This window comes from Mus pahari, chromosome 7 (genome assembly GCF_900095145.1).
Source record: "Mus pahari chromosome 7, PAHARI_EIJ_v1.1, whole genome shotgun sequence".
Taxonomy (NCBI): Eukaryota; Metazoa; Chordata; class Mammalia; order Rodentia; family Muridae; genus Mus; species Mus pahari.
This window is the reverse complement of record NC_034596.1, coordinates 7,391,733-7,415,801: the sequence shown is the minus strand read 5'-3', so window position 1 is coordinate 7,415,801 and position 24,069 is coordinate 7,391,733. Positions and strand designations below refer to the sequence as shown.

General features: G+C 53.3%; 1 protein-coding gene across 2 annotated transcripts in view; it reads right to left on the bottom strand.

The window, feature by feature from the left end:
- Positions 1 to 1,643: 1,643 nt before the first annotated feature.
- Positions 1,644 to 24,069, bottom strand: part of Hs1bp3 (HCLS1 binding protein 3) — a 31,280-nt gene continuing 8,854 nt past the window's right edge. Inside the window, exons 4-7 of one of the 2 annotated variants that reach the window (XM_021202351.2) lie at positions 21,930 to 22,152; positions 9,516 to 9,673; positions 8,205 to 8,340; positions 1,644 to 3,711 (exon numbers count right to left, since the gene is read on the bottom strand). In XM_021202351.2, the coding sequence (XP_021058010.1) occupies positions 3,456 to 3,711; positions 8,205 to 8,340; positions 9,516 to 9,673; positions 21,930 to 22,152 (773 nt within the window). In that variant the 3' untranslated portion in view covers positions 1,644 to 3,455. Of the gene's footprint in view, positions 3,712 to 7,259; positions 7,567 to 8,204; positions 8,341 to 9,515; positions 9,674 to 21,929; positions 22,153 to 24,069 lie in introns of those variants that run through there. The other variant, XM_029541141.1, reaches the window with a different exon arrangement.

The following is a 24,069-nucleotide window of genomic DNA, read 5'->3' as shown; positions in this document are numbered from 1 at the left end:
CAGGAGATACACTGGTGGCTTTGTGGTCCTCTTCTGGGGATGTAGATAGCCGGGTGGTGAGTGAGCTCGAAAGCTAAGCGCGCACACAGCCTTCCACGTCAGCCTGGCTCTGGGTGGCGGCTTGTAGACACCAAGCCCAGGTGGTAGCCAGAGCAGCAGGACTTGGCTGTGATTAGCCCTGCGGCAAGGACTCTAGTTTCAGAGCAGATCCTGGAGCACATGGGAATGAACAGAGATGCAGAAACGGCCCCTCTATGCAGCAGAGCCCAGGACGCCAGCCCAGCCAGGATTAGCCCTAGAACTGGGACTTTTTAGAACTGTCCCAAGTTCACGATGTTCTAAGAACAAAGATGGGAGGAAGGGAGCAGCGGATGCAGCTGCTGGCAACACTTCCTGCCCACAGGGCCCGTAATAGCCCCAAAGAAACACACGCTGCTGCCCGGCCTTCACTTTCTCTTGCTTGGAGATATTGGAGCTGCAGGCTCCCGAAGAGTCGGCCCTCAGAACAGAACAGCCGTTAGTTCATCATCAAGAACACAGGCTCCAACTCAGTCCTAAGAATTCAAACATCAGTGCTGGGAAGAGAGGCTGAGGGGTGGCTCAGAATGCACGCAGCTGAGAATCCTTGAGAAGCTGCTTGCTCTGCAGTGGGTGGCAGCCTGCAGAGCTGTATGCTGCAGAACCCGACACGAAGCAGTACTGTGCCGGGTGCTGGGGTACAAGGCTAGGCCTGTGTATTATCCATCAGGCGGGGCATGTCTGAAATCATGGTAGTTCCAGCTCCAAGTGGAGAACCCAAGATGAGAATCTGGAGGGAAGGGGTCCTCATTCCACACAGGGCTTGGCTAAGTGACTACTGGCCAGAGACTCCTTCTGGGCCCTCTGCCTCAGTTTACATAGTGGGAAAGACTAGACTTCCTAGATCCCTTCCTTCCTTCCTTTCTTCTTGTTCCAGCTAAGAGACAGCCTGAAGGGCTGAGGCAGAGTTAGCTGGTTACAAAGGACTATTCCAGCCCCCCCCCCCACCAGAGAGAGAGGGAGAGAGAGAGGGGGGAGAGAGAGAGGGAGGATACAGGCAGAGAGGAGAAACACACGAAGAGAGGCAGAGAGACACAAAGAGAGACAGAGACAGGGCAATAGAGAAGGGGAAACAGAAATACAGAGACAGAAACAGAGACAGACACAAGGAGAGAGAGACACACAGAAACACACGGAGAGACAGAGAAAGAGAGAGAGACAGAGAGACAGACACAGAGACAGAGACAGAGACACACACACAGAGACAGAGAGTCAGAGGCAGTCCCTGGTTACAAGGGACTATCCCAGCCTCCATCACAAAGAGAGAAAGGAAGAGACAGAGAGGGAAAGACAGAAAGACAGAGATAGAGAGGTGGGGATAGAAGTAGGGGATAGACAAAGACATGGAGACAGACAAACACACACAAAAACAGAGAGACAGAGTGACAGACAGACAGACAGACAGACAGACACACACACACACACACACAGAAAAACATACAGAGTCAGAGACATAGAGTACCTTCTCAGGTTACAAAGGACAATCCCCTCAACACACACATACCCTACCATCACCACCATCTTTTCTCCTCTCAGCCCAAGCATGGAAAAGAACAACACAGAAATTCTGGCTTTATCACACACAGACTTTACTGGATAACTGGGAGACAGATTGGCTATAGGTCACAGACCAGTGATCAAAACAAGTCATGATTGGAAAAAAATGCTATCTGTGGGGCAAACAACCATGCCAGGGTGTCCCAAAAGCTCCACAGCAGACAAGTCCCCACTAGTGGGCAAAACCACACTAGAGAGTGGTAGGTCAGGTCAGGTACTGTTAGGGACCCCAGGTGGGGATCAGTCCATGGTCATCCAAGCCCCACACACCCATTGGCTCCCATGTCATCTGTACCCAAAGCAGGTGCAAGGTGTGTATGAAAGAGGTAGAGAGCTGGTAGCCAAGGCACACAGGAATGGATATAAAGGGAGTAGGGTCCAAAGATGCCCAGGGAACACAGTAGGGTAGCTCAACACAGGACTAGGCCACGTGAACCTCCCTCTGCAGTCAGCGAGGAAGGGGCTTCTGGGAACTGGGCTGAGTTCTGGGCACCAAGAGATGGAGGGGGTGAAGGCCTGCTGGTGAAAGGGAAGTAGAGTTGGGGTGGAGGCTGTCTAGAGTCAGTCCTAGGCTCTGGGGAGACCCTTAACCTAGGAAAGCAGAGTATCTGGTCCTCTACATAGAACCGGCTATGCCCGCTCATTCAGCCTGGGCAGGCGGCCTGCTCAGAACTAGACAGGTGACAAGGGACACAGTGAGATGAAAGACAGGTCAGACTTGACCCTGTAGGTCTTACTTACAGGATAGGAGCTGGGGACCGAAGACACTGAAGGCAACAAACAACTGAACTGTGCCATCAGGGGCTCCTGAGAGTGACTCTTGGACCCAACTGGGCCCTTCTAATGCCTCCAGGAGGCACAACTGATCCAAGGAACAAAGTAGCTGCATTTCATAAACAAAACAAAACAAACAAACAACCCCCAACCCAAAAAACTATGTGTTTCATTAAAAAAAAAAAGTTCCTGACACACAGAATACATTCTAACATTCTACGCTCCACAAAACACCATCTACTGGAAGGCACAGGGTTGCCCTGGGGCACAGCTCCTTCTCCCTTGGCTGGTGGCTACATTGGAGAAAGGCTAACGAGCAAGTTCAGATCCTGAGGGCAGACAAGGCCTCAGAGCCTCAGACCTCACGGGCTCAACTCTGGGCGATGCTAAGACCTACTTTGTTGAAAGCCACATCCAAAGGGCTGGCCAGGCCCTCTCCTGGGAAAGGAAGTGGAAGGCTTGGGGTCCTGGAAGCCCTCCATGCCCTAGAAAGGCAAGGCTGGGCCTACGTTTTCTTCTTCGCATTGGAAGCCAGAAGAGACTGAGAAGGCACTTGGGTCAGGGCAGTCTGGAGAGCGGGGCTTTCTCCTCAGAACACACCTTGGGGGCCCTAGCAGCCACGCTAAGAGAGTCCAGAGTGGCCTGTCCCACGTACTCCTCTAACCCAGCCTAGGCTCAGGATAAGCCCTCCTTCCCATGCTGAGCTGGCAGAGCCAGTGGGTACAAGTATGAAGAGGATGTCCTTTCCCGGGAGTGGAGGGCACTGTCCTCTGATTTCAAGACAAGCCCACAAATACCCTCCTGTCCACAGCCCGCTGGCTGCAGATGATAACGCTTGATTCCTATGGTGTTCCCAGCTCGACATTCCCCAGAGAGTCCTTGTCCATCCCATAGCCCAAGAGAAAAGGAAGATGCGGGACTGGGACTGGGGGGTCCAGAGTTCTACTTCCATTGGTGGTCCCTCCCTGGCAAGCAGAACCCACATATTCACATACAGGCCTCCTCCCCAGGCCCAACACAAGTTGAAGGGCAGGGTTGTGGGGAAATCAGAAGAGGCTGGGGGAGTCTTGGGCGAGTGTGTCATGGTCCCGGATATACTGCAAGATGTCCATTTCATCCATAGCTTGGATCTGTTGCTGCTTCTGTGGTCCAGCCCCAGTTTCTGATGGGCCCACTGACGGGGGCAGAGTTGGTTTCCTGGGCAATGCTGGCTTAGCTGGGACTAGAGGCTTGGGCTTCGTCTGGGGCTTGGGTTTTGGTTCAGACCCCAGGTTCAGAATCTGGTCCAGGTCCTCTTCGACTCTAGAGAAGCAAGGAGGACAGTCTTAGCGTTAACTATATCCACAAAGGAACAAGAGGCCGGAGCCTCGCCATTCCCCACGTGGGCGCTGAATAGCTACCAGCTTACCTTATCCTACCAGCACTGAGGAGAAACCCAAGGGCAGGGCTCTCTGACCCTCCACAGCAGCCAGAGTAGAGCCAGTTCCCTTGGTGGTGACACCACTTCAAACCTGCTGGTGTCTTCAGGGGACCTGCCTCCCAGTCCCTTAGAAATAGCTGCCTGCCACCTGGTACCAGACTCCCAGCCTTTGCCAGAGCACCCCAGAATCATTATCGTCCCTGTGTCTCTCAAATCTCTATTTCAGGGAAGGACATCTATGTCTCTTATTTTGCAGACAGGAAGCTACAGTCCAAGAGCCTGGGTGGCTCAACGAGAGGGCACTAGATCATAGTCTTGACCTGGGAGACAGAACATGAAGCTAATTCAACTCCTAGGAGACACGGTAAACACTGGATTCTGAGCTGCCGTGGGCTGGGGTCTGCTGGCCTCCGTATTATCTCGGAAAGAGCCCCGTAAAGGCTGCAGTGGACTTAGCCAGTGCTCACCAAGATTGGGTCATGTGAGCTTGGAGCAATGACTCAGCAGCTAAGAGCACTGGCTGTTCCAGGGGACCCAGGTTCGGTCGTCAGCACTCACACGAAGGTTCACAACTACCTGAAACTCCAGTACAAGGGAATGCAATCCCTCTTCTGGCCTCTGAGAGCACTGTACACACGATGCACAGGTACATATGCAGGCAAAACATCCATACACACAAAGCGATAAAAAATAAATAAATAAATAAATAAATAAATAAATAAATAAATAAATAAAAATGTCCAGGTGATAGCAAGTCCTAGATTGCCCACAGGCTGACAGGATGAGGCTTTGGTAGTGATTGGTCAGGAGGAGAGCGCGTGTGTGGATACTGAAGGGCCTGAGTAGTGATTGGCCAGGAGGAGAGCGCGTGTGTGGATACTGAAGAACCTGACCAATGATGGCCCTCAGCTCACCTGTCCTTCACCTGGGAGAGCTTATATTGGGAGTCCCCAGCGGAGGAGCTATCTCAGAACCAGATGGACAAAGCAGTCTCCATTAACGCGTTCTGCCATCAACCTACTCAGCACTGTGCAGAATCCTACAGACCGGGTGCTTCCTTCTTTAGTTTTATTTGATGCTTTCGAAACACTGTCTGGGAGCAGCCATGACCCTGATTTTAGAGGTGCAAACTGAGCTTCAGCAAGATGAAGGGCCCTGTCTTGGGCTCCATAGCTAGGATGAGGATGAAGCACCTGACCTATCGGTGGCTGCCCCTCATCACCTTCCTGGGTACCACTACATGGAGGCTTCACCTTCTCCAGCTTCAGGATGGGGCCGTCCCTTGTGGCGATGGTTATCTCCACAGACATCCTTCAGCCATGCACAGCCACAGAGAGCAGACAAACTGGGGACCACTCAGCTCCCCCATCTCCAGGAAGGGGAAGGGGAGGGGAGCCCTTAAGTGCTGTCCTGCAGCTGTGTGCAGGATTGGCTTCTACTTCGTATCTGTCAGCTCCTGAGTGGGTGGTCTCAGGCCACTCCGCCTCTCCAGCTCTCAGTCTCTGCCCATCTGTAAAGGAGGGTTGTTTTTGCTCCTCTAACCTCACAGGGATCCCCTGTAAGGACCAAAGACAACACCACACAAGAGGTACTTCTCAAGTCTGAGGGAATCTTGCACATGCTGACTTGGGCCGACAGTGGAGGAACGTTAAACAGAGCAGGCATCGGCTATCATAGAGCCTCGCTCCTCCTGCGGGGCACCCCAACCCAGCTGGACAGAGAGGATCTGAGAGTGACAGGGGCCATGAAGCAGTCACTTGATGGCCAGGGAAGGGTGTGGCCAGGGAAGATTGGGACGGGTTCTTGAGGAAAAGGAGAAGAAAGACGACCCTGCCACAGAATGGCAGGATCCTGGAGAGGGAAATGACAGAGAGCAAAGGGCGGTGGGGATGAAAAGCAAAAAGGGTTCAGGCCTGTGATGGAGGCTCTCCGCCCTGGACAGTGTGTCCTTACAGCGCTACCCCAGCAGGACGGCGGTGGAGGAGGGGGCCAGGCATGGACAGAGGCACTTTTGGCCTGAACAATGCTCTGGCCCTACAAAGCCTGAAAGAGGGCTGAGTGAGCACAGGGTTTCCCAGAGCGCTGCCCGCCTGGAACCGGCTGCTTGGGAGCTCTGGACTGTCCTGCCTGGGGTCACTGGGGCTTTCAGAGCCTGCCTGGGTGGTAAAGAGGCGAGCAAAAAGTCTAGACATGGAGGGAATGGGTTGGGCTAGTTTCTAGAAAGACTGGCCCCTGTAGGGAGATGGGCGGGTGTGTGTGTGTGTGTGTGTGTGTCATCCATGGGAAGGCTGTTCCTGCCGTCTCAGCCCCACTGTGTTTCTTGACTCACTGGGTCAGGGCCTTGTTACCTTCCTGTCCCCTACAGGGCATCCAGGGTGTCCAGGAAAAGCTCAAAGGGTCAGAACTAGCTTCAGAGTTCTTTAGGAAAGTTAAACACCAGCTAAAGGCCCGAGACCGATTTCAAGCTCAGCCAGGACTCCTTGGAACAAGTCACAGCTGGATCTGCTCAGGCTGGGATGGGTGCCCCGGGTGGCCAGCCACAGTGTGGCCAGTGTCGCCACTCTTGAATGATCACACAGGCTCCTGGGAACAGGCCTAAGTAACACCAGGTCCAGTTACTCTCTCTCTCCCACATTCAGGTGGTAGGAGGCCAACCAGTGAGGGTTGAGGTGGTCCGTCCTGAAGAGTTCTGTGTCCTGAAGCCATAACATTCTCCTCCTTCCTAAGCCCCCACAGAGGACAGAACTCAGCTACAGATCCACGTTAGGCCTGAGACAAAGGCTTCTTAAAATCCGCTTGGTTTACTCAACAACTCAGTCACTGCCACCTCAGGCCGGTGGCTAACAGCGAAAGCCTGCTACCAAGAAGCAGGCCACTCGCTGCCTAAACAGGAACAAGGGAGGCACAAAGAAAAATAAATTCTGGCTCCTGCTCTCAGGAAGCCGGCTCTTCACCGCCAGATGTCTGTTAACGGAGACAGGGATGCGAGGCGCACATTCTCTGAGCTGTGACTCCCAGGGGCTGTGCCAGATAGGGAGGTGCAATGAAAAGGGAGGTTCCCAGGGACCAATAGGGTCATGAAATGTGCGATGGCAGTGTGGGTGTGTGCATGACAAGCCTGCTAAAAGCTGGTGTCAGCTGGCCACGGAGTCCTGTGAAAATTGCCTCGACACACCCACAGAACAGTGCTCTGTGGAAGGTGGGATTGAAAGGGACGGGTTTATAATATGCCGTGCAGGAGAGGCCCCATGACGTCTGTCCCATGGGCATAAATGCCCTGCTTTTGGACTTCGCAGTGCCTCAGTTTCTCCCCTAATGGAATAACGATGATCTGGCTCCTCCCAGCCAGCAGGATGTCAGGAGCGAGGACACAGGAGGAGAGAGTGAACAGATGCCAGGGGCTTCTGGGAGATGTAAATACAAGACTGCCATCGAGGTGACTCAGGCTTGGCGGGCACTTAGAGGGCTGTGTAATAGCTTGGGGCTGCTAATGAGGGGTGCTCATGACAGCTTCTAAGGACCACAGGCCTCAGTGCCATTAAACTATTCCTGGAAAGAGGCAGCTCTGCTTCCTGCACCAAACACGTGGGGCATCCTGAGGGCACGGCCAAGGAGGGAGACACACCATACTGGAAGCAACGGGAAATTGGGTTCTGGCATGAGGAGAAGTCTGGGAGAAAGGCAGCGTGAGGCGGCAAGGCAGGTCTCGCAGCCCCTTCTCCAAGGGCTCAGGGCTCCTGTTGGGACAGAGAGGTGTTGCCAGAGGCAGCCAGGAGTGGTGGCCTTGGGCAAGTGACCTTTCCTAAACTATTTTCTGTAATTGCAGAGAACAGCACCGTCTTAGGGGTTAGATAGATCAAACTTCTTACGACAAGCACACAGTAAACTCTAAGGAAATAGTTGGTTTTTTGTTTTGTTTTTTTAAACCACATCTGACATCAGCCTTCATGTATCAGATTAACCATGGCTTTCCTCTCCCTCTGACAGGGCCCTCCTGGCAGACTGGGCCATTGGTCTGAAGTACCTCTGTGCTTTTTTTCTCTCTGAGTATGCTGTAGTATATCAAGGGTCAATTTTATTTGTTCCCGAACTCACTTATGCCAATTATACTTGCTCAGGAATTATGTAATTTATTCCTTTAAAGAAGCTATTAAAACAGAAGTGTGAGAAGAAAATGAGCGTAGTTCATGGAACCAGCGGGGCTGTCCTGGTTGCCCACAGCCTTTCCCCCTACAAATCCTCACCCCCTTTTAGCTACTCCTGGGTGCTGGACTTGGCCAGGCCTGGATCCCTCCTCCCTTGTGGGCTGAGGCTGGGAAGAAACTCTTGCACTTGGGTTACAAGCTAATGAAGTCTTCCCAGAGAACAGCAGTACCTGAACAGCTCCTTGGAGGCATCCCCGTGTTCTGGGCGGGATGTGGGCCCTCTGCTCTCACTGGCAGCTGGCAGCAGTAGAGGGTCACCCAGGGAGACAGCCCCGCCAAGGTCAGGGTCATCAAACAGCTTCAGGGCTGTGGGGAGAGAAGATGTAGCAGTAGCCTCAGATGCTAGAGAGCAGGCCGGCTAAGCCTCCTATTGCATCCCAGGGAGCGAGCAAGGAAGGCAGAGTGTAGGGAGCCAGCAGGGCAGAAGGAAGGCAAGAACATAGCAGCAATATAGGGTCTGGGCCGCCTGGCCGCCTTGGCCTGGCTCTGTTCCAGACCTTGAGGGCTCCTCACTGCTGGTGGAAGTGGCTCCTCAGGACATTGCACCAGGATCCCCGGAGCTCTGGCTGGACAGGGTCCCTGAGCTTGCCCACAGGTACTAATGAGCAGGTGTTGAGGGGCAGCCACCAGCCACAGATCTTGTCAAGGTTGGGAGTGATGAGCAGAGGCAACAGATACAAATGAGCCACAGGACCCCTCTTCAGGAAGTCTGGGCCTTCCCAACCTCGACCGTGTGAGCTTCTCTTTGGGAGCATCAATCATGTCGAAGCATCTTTTCCCAGTGGACCTGGTTTGGCCTCCTGGCCTTTTGGGATCCACTGCTGCATTCTCTCCCAGGATACCTGCTGTCCTATGGGAACCCATATCTCTCTGCTCAGCCCTGAAAGGGACTTGGGCTGTGATGAATTTTTGGTTATATGATCTATCTTTATCCTCCGTGGCTGGATCTTCCCTCGGTAGATGCTCAGTAAGCACTGGGTGAATCAACAAGTTACCGTCAATTCTTTCCCTGGGGCGGAGGACCTGGGCAGGCATGAGGAAAGGTCAGAGACATGTGGAAAAGTCCCAAAGCCTCTAAGCATCCCCTCTGAACCCTGTGCCACGCCTTGCAGAAGAATCTATGTGGGTGGCATACACTCATTAAAATTAAAAACTGTACAGAGTCACATGCACGCCCAAAGCTAGGTCAGTATTCACGTTCCATTAAACAGATCCAGGGATCCCTGTGTCCCTGTGGCTGCAGATGTAATTAAGGAACTAGGTCTCTAGGCAACTCAGAAGCTGGTCATTCTCTCCTCTATAGGACATTCAGAGTGAGTGTGTAATCCCCAAATGTTGCAGCCTGTGGGGACGCCAGCAGGAAATCTCTACATACCTAATCTGTATTCTATCTAAACAGGACAAGGATGAGACCCACTTTCTCAGGGACACAGACACTCACCAAGCTCTAAGCCAGTACCAGGAACAACACTAGAACTTACAGTCCTGTGTGGTCTCCAGAGGTCTCTGGGCCTCAGACACCTTCTTGTCTGAGCTGAAGAGCCCCGCATCAGGGTCTACCTCCTCGTCAAAGATGGTGAGCCGAGGTGCAGGCTTGGGCCTCACAGCCACTTCTGGGCGTTTCTTGGGCTTCTTGGAGCTGGAGATAAACCACAAGGGAAGGACTTGCATGAGTGCACAGAGGGCCTACTGGTCATCTCCAGGTCCCCAGCTCAGCTGGGCCTTCTGGATGCCAAGGAACACAGAAGACGTTCAACGGAGGGCCATCTTGGCAGGTGAAGCGACCTTAGTCATCAAATCTCCAGCTGACAGACAGGTCCTCCCGACCCAAGGGGGTCAACAGGCAAGAGCAGGGAGAAGGGAAGAGGCAGGGCTGGGCATGTGCTAGGAATGAGCCTCGTTATCATCTGACATAGAGTGAAGAGACCCCCCTACTACTGAAGGAGCCAGGTACTGTGCTCAGGTGTGACAGGGACTGGGAAAGGCAGAGAAGCAAGGGGCTGTCTGGACTACAGACTGATGGCCAGACAGCTCCTAACCCTCGTGAGTGTCAGGCCACCACATGTCCATGGGCCTGACGACATGCTTTTCTTTTCTGTGGTGGTTTTAATACGCTTGGCCCAGGGAGCAGCACTATTAGCAGGCGTGGCCTTGATGGAGGAGTGGTGTGGCCTTGTTGGAGGAAGTGTGTCACTGTAGGGGTGGCTTTGAGGCCCCCTCCGAGCTGCCCGGAAGACAGCAGTCTTCTCCTGTTTGCCTTTGGAACAAGATGTAGAACTCTCAGCTCCTCCAGCACCATGCCTGCCTGGATGCTGCCGTGCTTCCCACCATGATGACAATGGACTGAGCCTCTGAACCTGTAAGCCAGCCCCAGTTAAATGTTGTCCTTTATGAGAGGTGCCTTGGTCCTGGTGTGTTCACAGCAGTGGAAAGAAACCCTAACTAAGAGTGGGGCTACCTAACAGAGAGACCTTGGGGTCAGAAGCCTGTACCCCACAGCCACTTAGGCATGGGGTTGATGTGATCTGGGGCTCAAAGTTCAAGGGGCAGGGTCCAGGAGAGCATAAGGATGCCTATGTTAGTGACTTCTCTTTTGTCTGGTACAAAACACTGAACAACAACAATAACAATAACAAAACAACTTCAAGAAGGCAGGGATTGTACAGGTTCACGGTTTGAGGGTACAGGAGTCTACCATGGCGGGGGTGGGGGTGGGGTGTCAGGGTGACAGGTGCAGCTGGTCACACTGCAGCCATCATCAGGAATCCAGGAGAGATGCATGCTGGTGCTTGGCTGGCTTTACCGTTTTATGAAGTCCAGGACGCCAGACCATACCCTGGAGCTGCCCATATTTAGGGAGGGGTTTCCAACCCCAATTAGTCCAATCCAAAAACCCTTCCCAGATCCGCTCAGAGGCTAGCATTCTAGTTAACCCTGATCCTGTTAGACGGGCAATATTAACCATCACACAGCCCAAGCCCTGCTTCGCCGGACATCTGACTTCTCTCAGAAGTGTACCTGCCGCCCTTCTAAGCAATGTGCTGGCTCCCTCCCGGGGGGGGGGGGCAGCTTGCTCCTTTCTGAAGTTCCTCTGGGGTCAGTTGGGCTTGGCTCTGCCACACCTGTTCACTGACTGAAGAGCTCCTGCCCTGAGACGCCTGTGGTGGGAAACTGGGGGTCACCGGAGAGGTTTCTTGGGGTGTGCCATAGTTTTATTTCTTGATCCAGGTGGATAGGCAAGCTTCATGTTTGCCAGATCACATGATCTGGGCTGCCGTTGTGACATTGTCTCCAGGTCACAAACTTGGTTTTATTTTAACAAGCTGACCTCAAGCTCTGGGGCTGCCACCCACGTTAGGCATTTTAAGATTCCTATAAACGGCAAAAGTTTTTTTTTGTTTTGTTTTGGTTTTGTTTTGTTTTTTTTTCCTTTTTACTGGAAACCAGGATCACATTCTCCCCAGTGCCTGGCAGCCAGTTCCACTGGACTGAGGTCATCTCTGATCTCATGTTGGCAACATAGTGGCAAACTGCACCGAGGTTGGCCATTGTCAAAAGCTGTAACACAGACTATCCAGTCGCAGATAAAAATCCCAGGTCCCTGGGTGTTGCAAGGCCAAGGGCTCTGAGGTGACTATTCCTGCAGACCCCCCCTCCTACCCCAGTTCAGAGGCATCGAGTGTCTGGTGGAGATCGCCCAGCAGGCCGGACATTTTGGGCCTGGGAGTAGGGCAGTTACTACTGACGATCCTATTAGGACAATACTTACGATTTTGCTTCTTACTCTCAATATCTCATAAACAGGATTGTCCGTGCTGTCCTCTGGGGAGAAAGTGGCACATTTCAACAGTGATGGCATCTGTGTCCCTACTGCAGTATGTGCACATCAACAGGGGCCACCGCGGTGAAGTGCCGACAGAGCTCTGCTCTACCTGTGGTGCTGGGGTGGGTGAAGGGTCGCTAGCCCTCTAGTGAGCACCCTTCAGAAAGCCTCGGCTCTAGCTCCTCTCAGATCCTGCAGGGTGGACTCAGCTGCTCCTCGTGGGAGGGCTCCCCTATAGTTTTATCAGGCAGAATCAACAGTCCTGATGACTAACAGAGGCCATGGCCCTAGCAAGGATGACCAGAGTCCAGACTCCCTGTGTCAATATGCCTAGAGGGCACGGCTCTGTGGAATGTAACCATCTTTTGGGGTGAGGAGCCCCTGGATCAGCCCTGGGGGGCAGAAGAGAACTGTAGGCTTTGTTCCATCACCAACACATCTGTCTCTTGATCACCTATCATAACGTCCTTTGCTTGGCCCCTGGCCTTGGATCCAGTGAGCACAGCAGCAGTGACTGGCAGAGAACCCCATTTACACCTGTACCAGCAATGCCTGGCCCAGTCGCTTCAGGGAGGCAGGCTTGAGGCTGATCCTCAGCTATTCTGGTAGCTTTGTCCTCCATGGCCTGTGCTTACCGACTTGGACACCACCTTCTTTGGGGACCCAACGCGCATGCTACCCACTCAAAAGGCCCAGAGGGCAGGGGAGCAAAGTCGCCTATGGATCAAGAACAGCAGGAAGCACAGTGCATGAGAGAACAGGCGGGAAGCCAGGTGAGGGAGGTTCCAACTACTTCCCCATTTCTGCTCAGTCTGGCCGGGACGGACACAGATAAGGCTAGACCGTCCGTCCTTCCCCTGGACAGTCACAGAGAAGGCTAGACCATCTGTCCTTCCAGGCGAGCTTCCCTCTCAAGCTCGACGCACATCTTTGTCCTTCTTGGTGACATCTGTGATTTCTGCTGAACTGAACTGAAGCAGATGTTCAGCACAAGAGTGTTCAGGCAGGCACTGACTGTACTATGCCCCAGCCACCTGGCGGTCCTGTCCTCCCTCAGATCTCCCAAGGGAACACAAGGGACATCAGGGGACCTGGAAGCCCCCAGGGTCTTGTTTGATTGATCCTAAAACTGCAGAAAGGTGTTCAGCAAATAGAAGGAAGAAGGCAGGCAGACTGACAGACAGACCGACAGAGAGGCATCTGTCCTATGTAGCTGGATAGTCATCAGATAGAAGGAAGATAGATTAGCTGGAAGGAGGGAAGGAGAAATAGGGAGGCAGGCAGGCAGGCAGACAGACAGACAGACAGACAGAGTAATAAGACAGGGAATGAGGGGTCAGAGCAGTAGTTGTCAGCGCTCATGTTTACAAAGCCCTTTCTCTATTCCATCGCTGCTCTTCTAACAATACCCCCTGCCAGCCTTCAGCAGCAAGCAGCCTGTCCATTCCTCCTCCTCCTCCTCCTCCTCCTCCTCTTCCCCCTCCTCCAACCAGCACACCCCAAGCACTGCCCGAATAGAGGTGCCTGCTCTAGGTGACGCAGACAGACCCACCTGAGATGCATACAGCAACTGTTCCCAGGGGCTGTGAGCTTAGCAGTCAGTCACAGACACCGGCCATTCCACCTAGGAGGAGCCAGGCTGTCCCAGATGGAGCACGGAGGACTCAAGGAAGAAACAGGGAGGGCTCCTGGAGGAGGTAATGGAAGCAGGCAGCTGACCTAGTGGGCTGAGGGTACAGGGACATCTCTGGCAGACCAGCTGCCAGTCACCCTGCACATTGAAGGAGCCCGACTGTGGCATGACAAGGAACATAAACCCTGCTGGGTGATGAGGGAGGGGGAAGCCATCCCTCACGGAACTTTGCTCACAGACAGTCTGACTTGTGGAACAAAGCAGCAGGGAGACAGGGGAAGTCAGGGTCAATGTTGGAGGGAGGGGACATTACGGCGCCATTACAAGAACTGTCACCTAAGTGTTGGATGGACGGGGTCAATCACTTCATCTGGATTTGAGTCACGGGCTCTGAGCATTCTTCCTCCTACACTCCCCAAGACCAATGCCTCCACCCAGCTGGCCACAGACACACAGCTCACCCTCCGCGCTGACAGGAGAGAAAGCCATGTACTGACACCAGGGAGAGCAGGGGCTGCAGCCCCTGACTTCCTAGCAAACCTGTGCAGATCCCGAGGGCTACCTAAAGAGGCATCTTGCCCAGCACAGGCTGTGTGAGGTAGGTAGCGGCCCCTGCAGGGCCGCAGGCATGTGTAAGCATGTTCATGCTGGTGTACAGACTCCAGTTCTCCCGCTGTGTGGCTGACAGGAGCCAGATGCACAGCCGGGCCGTGTTCAGAGCTGGGCGTAGCAAACTCGGGGAGATGCGGCAGCTGCTGCTGACAGCTCCAAAGCTCTGACTGGCCAAGAAGTGTCTCACTCCCCGTGGCTCAGGCACTTCTGGTGACAGTGATTGACACCTGAGAGCAGCCTCCCCTCTGGCCACCCAGGGGCCTCATGGAGTCATTCCAGACTCATCCACCTCCTGTAGCAACCAGTGATGGGCACCAGCTGCCCTGGACCTGAGGGCAAGGGAGTAACAGAGAGGGTCTCCAGACTCGGCCAGCCCGCCTGGGTCTGGACGGAAGGCTGGGCGTCCACAACACACACAGACCACCTTCAAAGCCAGGGCTATGCTGCACCAAATATGGCAACAAACCTCTTTCCCGACAAGACAACTTTCCTGCTTTTAAAAATGAAGCATTTCTCACATCTTGCCCTGTTTATTTCAATTGTAGAAAAGTCTTAGGGTGCCACAAAGCAATCTTTTTCTGTGTGAGCATGCCTGCGCATGCGTGCGCAAGCCAAAAGACAACCTCAGCTGTCATTCCCCTGGGACTGTGCCGCCTTGGGTTTTTGAATCAGGATCTCTAAGACACCAGTGCACTCCGGGGGTCACCTGTCTCCAGCGCTCCAGTCCCAGTGTATAAGTGTATGCCAGCACCGCAGGCTTTTTATATGTGGATTCTGGGTTGGTTTAGGCAATCTCCTCCGTCATTTCCGAACTTTATCCCTGCACAGCTTTATCTGGGGGCAGCAACTGTCAGGAGAGATAACTACCCCGAGGGTCAGGCCGCCTCATGGAACAGTCTGGAACTTGAGGGAGAGACTGGGTAGAAGAGCAGGAGTATAGTAGCCGTGCCTTGTGGAAGCGCAGGCAAGAGCTACAGCTTGGCACACCTGGGTCGCCACATCGCCTCAGAATCCGTTCTCTTAATTTGGTAAGGGAGACTCAGGAGGAGGAGCCACGAGAGCTCTCTGCAGCCCGCACACAGCGCAGCGGGCAAGGCCAGGGGCCTGAGGCCGTCTCATGATGTCCAGCTTAGGATTATGGGCTTAACAAGGAAAGAGGCCCAGTGTGAGGAACCACCCTGGATAGGCCTCAGTGCTGTGGATCCCAAGGGCCACAGCCTAAGCCTGTCCAAGCTTTCCAGAGCCAAGGCCTACGCCAGCGACCAGTACCTCAGGCTGCAATTATTCCAAGAGATACAACACGCACAAGGGGACAAGGGCCAGGTTATACAGACAGTCTGACCAGAGCCTGCAGCAGACTACATCCTCTGCAGCTGTTAGTCCCCAAAGGCCAAGTGATTAATACCTGCCCGGTCACCTAACTGTCACCTTCACTTCCAATTCAGTGGGGTCAATCAGAGAAAGCAGTCCAAACACCCCCTTAATAATTCCCTAGGACCCAGAAGTCCTGCTCCTCCGTGCCCATGCTGACATACCCCCAGGGACAGTGCAACCTTGCCTCCCTTTTTGTCCACTCTGAGGCTTCTCACTCCCTGCCTGTCTGCTTTGGAGTCTCTGGCAAATGAAGGTGCTGGTGGCCGGTTCCACCCCAGCTACCACAGAGGGCTACCACAGAGCGAGCAAGCGAGTGAGCAGTCTTTGTACACTCTTATTTGCATAGACTTTTCTTCGGTCCCCATCAAGATCCCACAGTGTTCTAATTGCTGGCACAACTGAGGGAGTCAGCTGCCACTGTTGAGGAGCTGTCCATCATCACCCACGGCATCTAAACAGAGAGCAAGCGGATAAAAACGGAAAGTGGGGGTGTGGGGGGTGGCGCATGCTATCATTAGTCCCAGCCCTCGGGAGGCAGAGGCAGGAAGATCTCTGAGTTTGAGGCCAGCCTGGTCTACAGAGTGAGTTCCAGGACAGCCAGGGCTACACAGTGGAACCCTGTCTTGAGAAGCAAGCCAACAAACAAATAACTGAAGTCCAGACTTGACGTAGGTGGTGGTCTCAGCTGGGCATGAAGAGTCTGAGCCCCCCCCCCCCAACCTGGTCACTGAAGTACCGACTCTGCATGCGCCTGCGGTCTTACTAACGTTCCTCCACTGATACCCAGAACACCGAGTCTGACCTACTGAACACAGAGTGTCACACTTGATGTTGGGGGTTAGCCTCAAGCAGGAGGGTGGTAGACAGGACCTCCCGTGACTCTGTCCCTGAGGAATCAGGTAAGTTTCCATCAAGGCTGCAACCCAGCAAACTGCTTCCTCTAGGGCAGTGCTGTGGGAGGCAAATCAGCCTCCCCCACTACAGGCGCCATGGCAGGAGGTGCCATCCCGGGACTCCCAGAAGCTAGGATCTGGCACTGGGATTTGCTTAACAATAGGAGCTATCGCCCCCTATAGTTCATCTGAAGTGAAAGGCGAGTGAAGGGCTCAGGATGAGTACAAACTAGTTACAACATTTTACCAAGAACTTTCCTTTCTTCCTTTTGGACTCTTGGGCCTAGATCCTTGGGGGCTTTGGTGGGAAATGTAAAAGTTCTGAAAGGCTAGACAGCCCCCACTCCTCCACCCCACTGGAGGTCCCTTCGCTTCTGAAACCCTAACTCTTCCACAACTGAAGAAGCCGCAGCATGGAGTTCAGCAAACTGTCCTCGGCCCACTTCAAAGCTGGAATCGGAATGCTGAACCCTCTAAATCCCTTTGAGGTGACCATACATCCTGGAGTTTCAGCCTCCCCAATGGCTTTCAAGCGATGCTACAAGAGGCCCCAGACTCCTCTAAAGTTATCTAGGGCCACTTTAGAGGACAAAGATCTCGTTTCCATGCCTGTCCAAATGAAGACAATTCTACTTGGGTGTGGTCTTTACATCAGGGGTCTATGTGAGGCTTTCCTCTTGAACCCCTTGAAGCCTTTGCTACTCAAATAAAAAGGACAGAAGCCACTGTGCTAACCAGAGTCCCCAGAGTCCCTTCATTGAGGCTGGGCCAGGAACAATAAGTACCTGGATGGGAAGCACAGCAGAGATAACTGTGCCCCTTGGTAACGGTGGTGAATGTTTTGACTCAGTCTCCCTTCCTACTCTGGGGCTAGCCATGACGTGGGACCATCGGGATCTCTGTGGCATCTGGTCCTCAGAGAACCTCTTCAGTAAAGACAGACATCAGAGGGAGAGTCAAGGGGAACAGGGGTGGGGAGACTAGGAGGAGCGGGGACCCCTCCCCTCCGCACTGTGTAGGGCACCTCTCAGACTGCTGCATACTTCGGCGCCTGGACTCGCACACACAGGCTCGCTGAGAGTCCATGGTTCCATGCAGGGCCGAGCGGGCCTGGGAATCTGTATCCCCTCCCGGTTCCAGGCTGAAATCCAGCCCCTAACGGCTCTCTGCTGCAAAGGAGTACCCGGCAAAGGCATCCTCTTGTGGCTCACAATCCCCAGGACAGGAGTGGTGACCCTTGTCATTTACTTAGCAAGAGGACCCAAGGCAGGCAATCCAGAGTTGCTTGGAGGCAGGAGGGGGCAAGACTCAAACCGCCCCGTCCCCAGAGATCCTAGATGCTGGGTTTGCAAACCCAGGAGGACTGGGGCGGCGGGGGGGTCTACAGGCATTAAAAAACTGGAGGGTCATCCCAGAGCAGAAATTTCATCCAAATCCAAAAAGCCATTTTTAGGTTCAACATGAGTGGTTGCTTCATGGAAAAAAAATGAAACAAAATTTTATATGACACTAATGGTAAAACAGTATCCAAGGAAAGGTCTCCGCTTGGGTGCTGGGCTCTCCCCTCCCTTTGAGAGCCTGAGAAGCCAGTCTCACAGACAGGCAGGGACAAGAGCCAGCTGCGTCCTCTGTCACCAGCAAGCAGGCTGGAGAAGTGGCAGGAGAGGTGGAAGAGAGGACCTTCAACAGGGCAAGTGTGTAGCCCCCCAAAGAGCTTTTATCAGACTGTCCCCTGCAGAACCTTCAGGGGTCTTGTTCTGAGGCCATTGTTTAGAGGAAAAGTTCTATGGAATGATAGCTCCAGACCCCGTGAAGTTCCTCACATTACAGCCCGCCACAGCAAAAGCCCGTGAAAGGTACCACAGTGCCCACGAGCTGGGGCTGACAGTGCAGTTTGCAGTGCCTGAGCCCGAGGGACTGGCTCAGAGTCTGGAGAGAGAGCGATTCTAAACTGTGGAAGCGCAGACACGGAAACAATCCCTTTGTTCAGGCAGAAGTAGGAGAAGGGAAGGCTGCAGGAAGTATCCCTGCTCCTGGGAAGGGACTCTCGCCAATCATTCCCTAGGACCAGGGTAGTTTTGAGATGCGTTGAAAATGTTTCTAACGCAAGGCCCGATTTTCTCAGAGCCACACACAGACACTAAAATAGAGTTAAATACGGAAAGTATGTATGACAGAGAAGGGCGCCTGAGACAGAACATTAATTGGAACGGTGAAGTGTACGCTATGTCTAGAGTCCAGATGGCTCTGGAACAGGGTCAGAAACAAACAAACAAACCAGAAAATAAGAAGCGATGCTGTTTCAATGGGCTAGAGTGGGGGCTTTTCTGTGCCCCGTATCGGTATAACACAGCCGACTTTTCCCTAGTCGGAGGCAGGTTGAAGAGACAAAGGAAAGCCGGGCCAGGCAGACTCCTGCTTTGTGCCAACTGCTCCCACCCTTCTTGCAGACACTCCTGAAATGGAGCCCGAGCGCCCCCTTGTGGCCACAGCAGGGAATGTCTGAGGCATAGAGAGAGGGAGGGAGGGAGAGGGAGGGAGGGAGGGAGGGAGGGAAGGAAGGAAGGAAGGAAAGGAAAGAGATGTAGGGGTAGAGAGTGCGGGTGGGGGAGCGCTGTGTGTCTAGAGTTGCTTTGGATAATAATACCCCAAAGGGTGAGGCGGGCAGTCCTTGTGTCTGAATGGGAAACCTGACCTCTGCTTTGTCACATACCAGATCACTTCCTTCCTTCCTTCCTTCCTTCCTTCCTTCCTTCCTTCCTTCCTTCCTTCCTTCCTTCCTTTTTTGTCGACTTGACCCAAGCTAGAGTTTCCTGAGAAGAGGAACCTCAGCTGAGAAAAAGCTTCCCTCGGATTGCCTTCATGAAGTCTGTGGGGCATTTTCTTGATGAATGACTGGGGGGGGGGGGGGGGAAGCTCAGTCACAGGGGCGGTGCCACCTTCGGGTAGGTGGGCCTGGGTTGTATAAGAAAGCAACTGGAGCAAGCCAGGAGGTATGGTCCAGTGAGCAGGGTTCCTCCCTGTTCTGTGCTTTACTTCTTGTCTCTAGTCCCTCGGGGACGGACCTGAAGCGTAAAGTAAAGAGCCTTTCTTCCCTGAGCTGCTTTCGCCCATGGCCTTTATCACAGTGGTAGAAAGCAAGCCAGACCACCAGGCTTTGGCTGAGTCCCCGCTTGGGCGCATCTTCTGATGGCCCTATGTGTAAGGGCCCCACCCTACCTCTTGCCACATGGCTGAAAGATGCCTGCGGTGGCCTCAAGCCCTGGTGCTGCCATGTGGGGCTATATGGGGCTCAAGCCACCTGCCTCTCAGAGGCTCCAGTGTCCTACCACAGAAAACAAAAGCAATGCCCAGTGTCAGCGGCTCCGGCAATGGGCCCAGAAAGTCATTTGGCACGTTATGAATCTTTTCACAAATGAAGTCCTAGAGGAGCCATCAGCACGGAATGCACTGGGCGAGCTTCCCCGTGCTCTCGAACCTCACTTGGTCCCATACGAAGCACATACACGTGTGTCCTGACGCACACCACGCTCACTGCGGGTCACAGCCAATTTCAGAAGTGCAAGTCTCAGAGGTAACATGAACTCCTGCAAGCAAACGCCAGTTAACTCAGTTCCTGGCGTTGAAAAAGCTCTAGAAAAACATTACTTATTATGCCTGACAGAGCCGATAATACCAACTGGGTGTCACATGGGTCCTTAAAGCAAAATCTGGCAGGAAGGAGAGTCTGTGTGGTGCTGTGTGCCCGGAATCCAGGAGCCAGGGCCCCCTCAAGAGCACAGAGCTCGCTGCAGGTGGTCCCAGGCTGGCTGTCAGGCTGCTAAGACCTCCACCCCGCCCCCACCCCGCAGCTCTGCCACTAGAGTAAGAAATTCAAGGCAGCACTTGCCAGCCCCAGGGGCAGTTTCCTACCCAAAAAAGGAGGCACTTGGCTAACTCTGTCGTTCAGCCAAAGGCTGGTCCAGCCTCAAAAGTCCACTTCAGTTTGTCACGACTCATGGTTACTTAGAACCACAGATGGCATGAGTTCAAACAAGGCCTTCTAGCAGGGCCCTAGGGCTGGGAGAGGCCGATAAGGGGTGGGCCCCTTAGTTAGAGGGCACTGAAACTGGCATTGAAAAAGCTCTCGAAAAAAACATTACTTATTATGCCTGACAGAGCCGATAATACCAACTGGCGATCATACCTGCCAGTTACGGGCGGCTCCCCACATCACCCTGGTATCCTTATTGCCTGTCCCCACTGGCTGGAGGCTACTAGGAGGCCACAGATTCATGTGGGCCCGCGGCAGCCGCTGTGCCTGCCTGGGCAGCTCTGGCCAACGTGAGGCCTCTGTGGTGATCTCGAGATTCTGCAGCCCATGGCTCACATATCACACTGGAGGAAGATCCGTGCTGAGTGGGCACTGATTTGGGGGAATGTCATTTGGTATGTCACTACACTGAACACGCCACTGTCTGATTCTTTGGTGGCTCTAGTTTCAGGCAGGCCTTCCTTGCCTGTATACTGGGGACAGCCGTAAATTCCTAAGACCCATTTGTCACGGTGCAGAGGAGGGTGCCCTGGCCCGTGGTGGTCTGGTTCTGCTGAAAGTAGAGTTTACGATGACAGCTAATGTTAACATCTATGCACATTAGACAACCTTCCCCAGACTGCTCCAGGCAGCAGGTACTACAAAGAGCCCGTTTACTGAAGAAAACTGAAGAGGCAGATAGCCAGGGGCCTTGGCTACCAAAGGATGGAACTAGCATTCAGGTCCCAGCAGTAAGCCCTCAAACTCAATGCCAATCTAGTACCGTTCTCCACCTTCAGCTGATGCCTACAGGCAAGGAACAGATGAGGCTCAGCACGGGAAGTACAATATCATGCCCAGCACAGAAAATACTAGATGCTCTTTGCTTGAGCCAAGGAGAAAAGTATTCTGGGATGACTGAGTAGCCGATTTCCATTAGGGAAGTCATTGCATTCTCAGCTCATTGTTTCCACGGGAGGGGCTATGACAGGAGATGTCTGGCTCTCCATCTCCTCCTCCAGCCTGTGCCCTGTCCCCATGCCGCCCGCCCATGCTCAGGATCATCTAATTGTCAGGATGCCTCCCAGAGGAGTAAAGCCAAGGAAGTAGCTGGTTTGCCTCCTCATCTACTAGAGTGGGGTGAGCGTGTGAAGTGGACACTGTCCCGTCACGTCACTGCAGGCAGTACCTATTGGTGCTTACACCCACGTTCATGGAGGTCTCCAACTGTTCTGCAGGAGCTGAAGGAAGTCCTGCCTTACAGATGGTGAAGCATGCTCTGGGGACAAACAAGTCACATGGCCACTCTGCAGGGATCCCAGTGGCAGCAGACTGGGTCCTGACCGACCGAGCTATCATGGGGTTAACCCTGTGGAGTTAGCCACAGATGGGGGATATCACTAGGGAGGGGTGCGTGATTCTGAGCCCAGCCACAGAGACAACGGGTGAAATTGAGGCGGAGCGGAGCCAACTCTCTTGAGCACACCAGGTTAAAGCCCCACAACCCAGACATTTGAACAAAAGACATTGGAAGAAGTGGAGACCCACCGCAAGATACCCAGGGGATCCAGCACCTCTTCCTCCTCCTCCTCTTCTTCCACCACGGACTTCTGCTCATCTTTGCTGCTCAGGCCCAATGTGGGTGGCTGCACTTCATCCTGCTGCTCAAAGAAGTCAAAAGCCTCATCACTGTCCCCTGGCTGCCTGGCTGTGTCATCCAAGACAGGGGGATCTCGGGTGGCAAGGCCTGTAACCCCTGGGGCTCTGGTGCCTGTGGAAGAAAAGGAAAACAAGAGCTTGCTGTCTACTTTCCAGGGGACATCACCACACCCACCCGCCTAAGCCTAAGCGAGGTTCTGAGGCTGAGGGACCAAATTCTGTTTTAACCTGAGTGGAGAGTCTGGAGAGTGTCAAGTGCTGTGCTATCCCACCTGAGTGAGAGTGACGGGACGCTCAAGGGAGCCCGCTGCTGCTTGGCCTTGGGGAATGTCAGAACAAGCCTAAGGTAGGAATTCCCAAAAGTGTTTTATAAACTTTTTCCAGGGAGACATACCAACATAGGGTGCCATCTGCAGAAGAGAGGGGGGATTCCACCCATGTGTAGCTTAAGGAGCTGAATTTAACTGGGGCTACTTACAGGAGCATGGGCTGATTATAAACAGTTACACTATTTAAGAAAAGCCTCTCTCCCAACAACTGTTAACTGTGTGTCTGTCTGTCCATCCATCCACCTACCCATTCACCTCTTAATTATCTGCTTGTCCATCTACCCATCACCTGTCCATCCATCCATTCATCCATCTATCCACCTGCTACCTACCTATCCATCAATCTATTTGTTCATCCATCTGCCCTGTCTGTCCCCTGGGGAGGTGTAGGGCCTTGTGAGCCCCTCCTACCCCCATGAGGGAAGGTTAATGGACCCAATCTTGTATAGCTCGCATACAGGTAAGTGGTCACAGATGTTAAGAATTCAAGAGGGCAACAGCTATGTCATGCCAGAGGAGAGTGTGCCACAATACCCAGAGTTACCTGTGCCACAGATAACTGCCCACTAACGCAGTGGTGAGGTGCAACAGCCAACGTACAATCAGGTGGACCACGACTGTTTCCTTCAGAATGTTTTACAGTAGTAAGTCCAGCAATGAACTGCTGACCTAACCATAGACAGACAACTCCAAGAGCTTGCAGTGTCAGATTACCACCCGGATGCGTGCAGTGAGCACGTGGACCCGGATGCGTGCAGTGAGCACGTGGAAGCTCCCAGAACAGAGGGGATCACCCCAAGACAACCGGGCTTACATCAGTGCTTCTCAAAGCATGCTTCAGAGACAGGTGCTCGAGATATGTTAAGTTCAGAAAGGGGAAGCAAGGCCCAGAAACGTCCGTAGGGGCTTGGCATCACCACAGCCCCCAGCACACAGTATTGTGAATGTATCTGTCTGTGCAAGGCTGGGAATGACTAGCTAGTTATCCTTTAAAACAGTCACTTAAAAAATAAAAATCGCTCAGCCAGGTGTGGTAGCACACACCTTTAATCCCTGCATGGGAGGCAGAGGCAGGCAGATCTCTGTGAGTTCGAGGCCAGCGTGGTCTGTGTAGTGAGTTCCAATATAGCCAGGGATATATAAGAAACCCTGTCTCAAGTGAATGAATGGATGAATGAATAAATGAGTGAATGAATGTCACTCAGTAGTTAAAACCTTGGCATTTGGTTTATGGGAATTATGCTCTGTCCTGTAGAACTGGAGATCTACAGGATTAGAAAAGAGCAAAGTTAAATGACTGACCAGAAGACGAAGAAGGTGAGGAGGGAGATAGGTTCTATCCATAGGGCAGGAAGGGCAGACCCTTCTCCAGGGGGACTTAAGTAGACCGGGAGGGGGGCGTGGGGTGGGGGTGGTGGTCTTTTGATCACTTCCCCCGATGATAGGCTCTGTCTGAAGCACTTCACGTGTGTTAGTTCATACGACCCCCAGTCTCCATCAGAAAATGACTTCTCTTATAGAGAACACTGGTATAAGAAAGAACGGGGGTGGGGAGCTCCCTGATGCTATACCGAAGAGCGTGAGGTCCTCAGTGTTGGGAACAAGGGTGTCAGACACACCCATAGTCTCTATGTGGGGCGTGGGCTGAGTGTAAAGCCCACAGGGGATCGGGCCAGCAGAAGCACAGTGCTCCCAGGCTG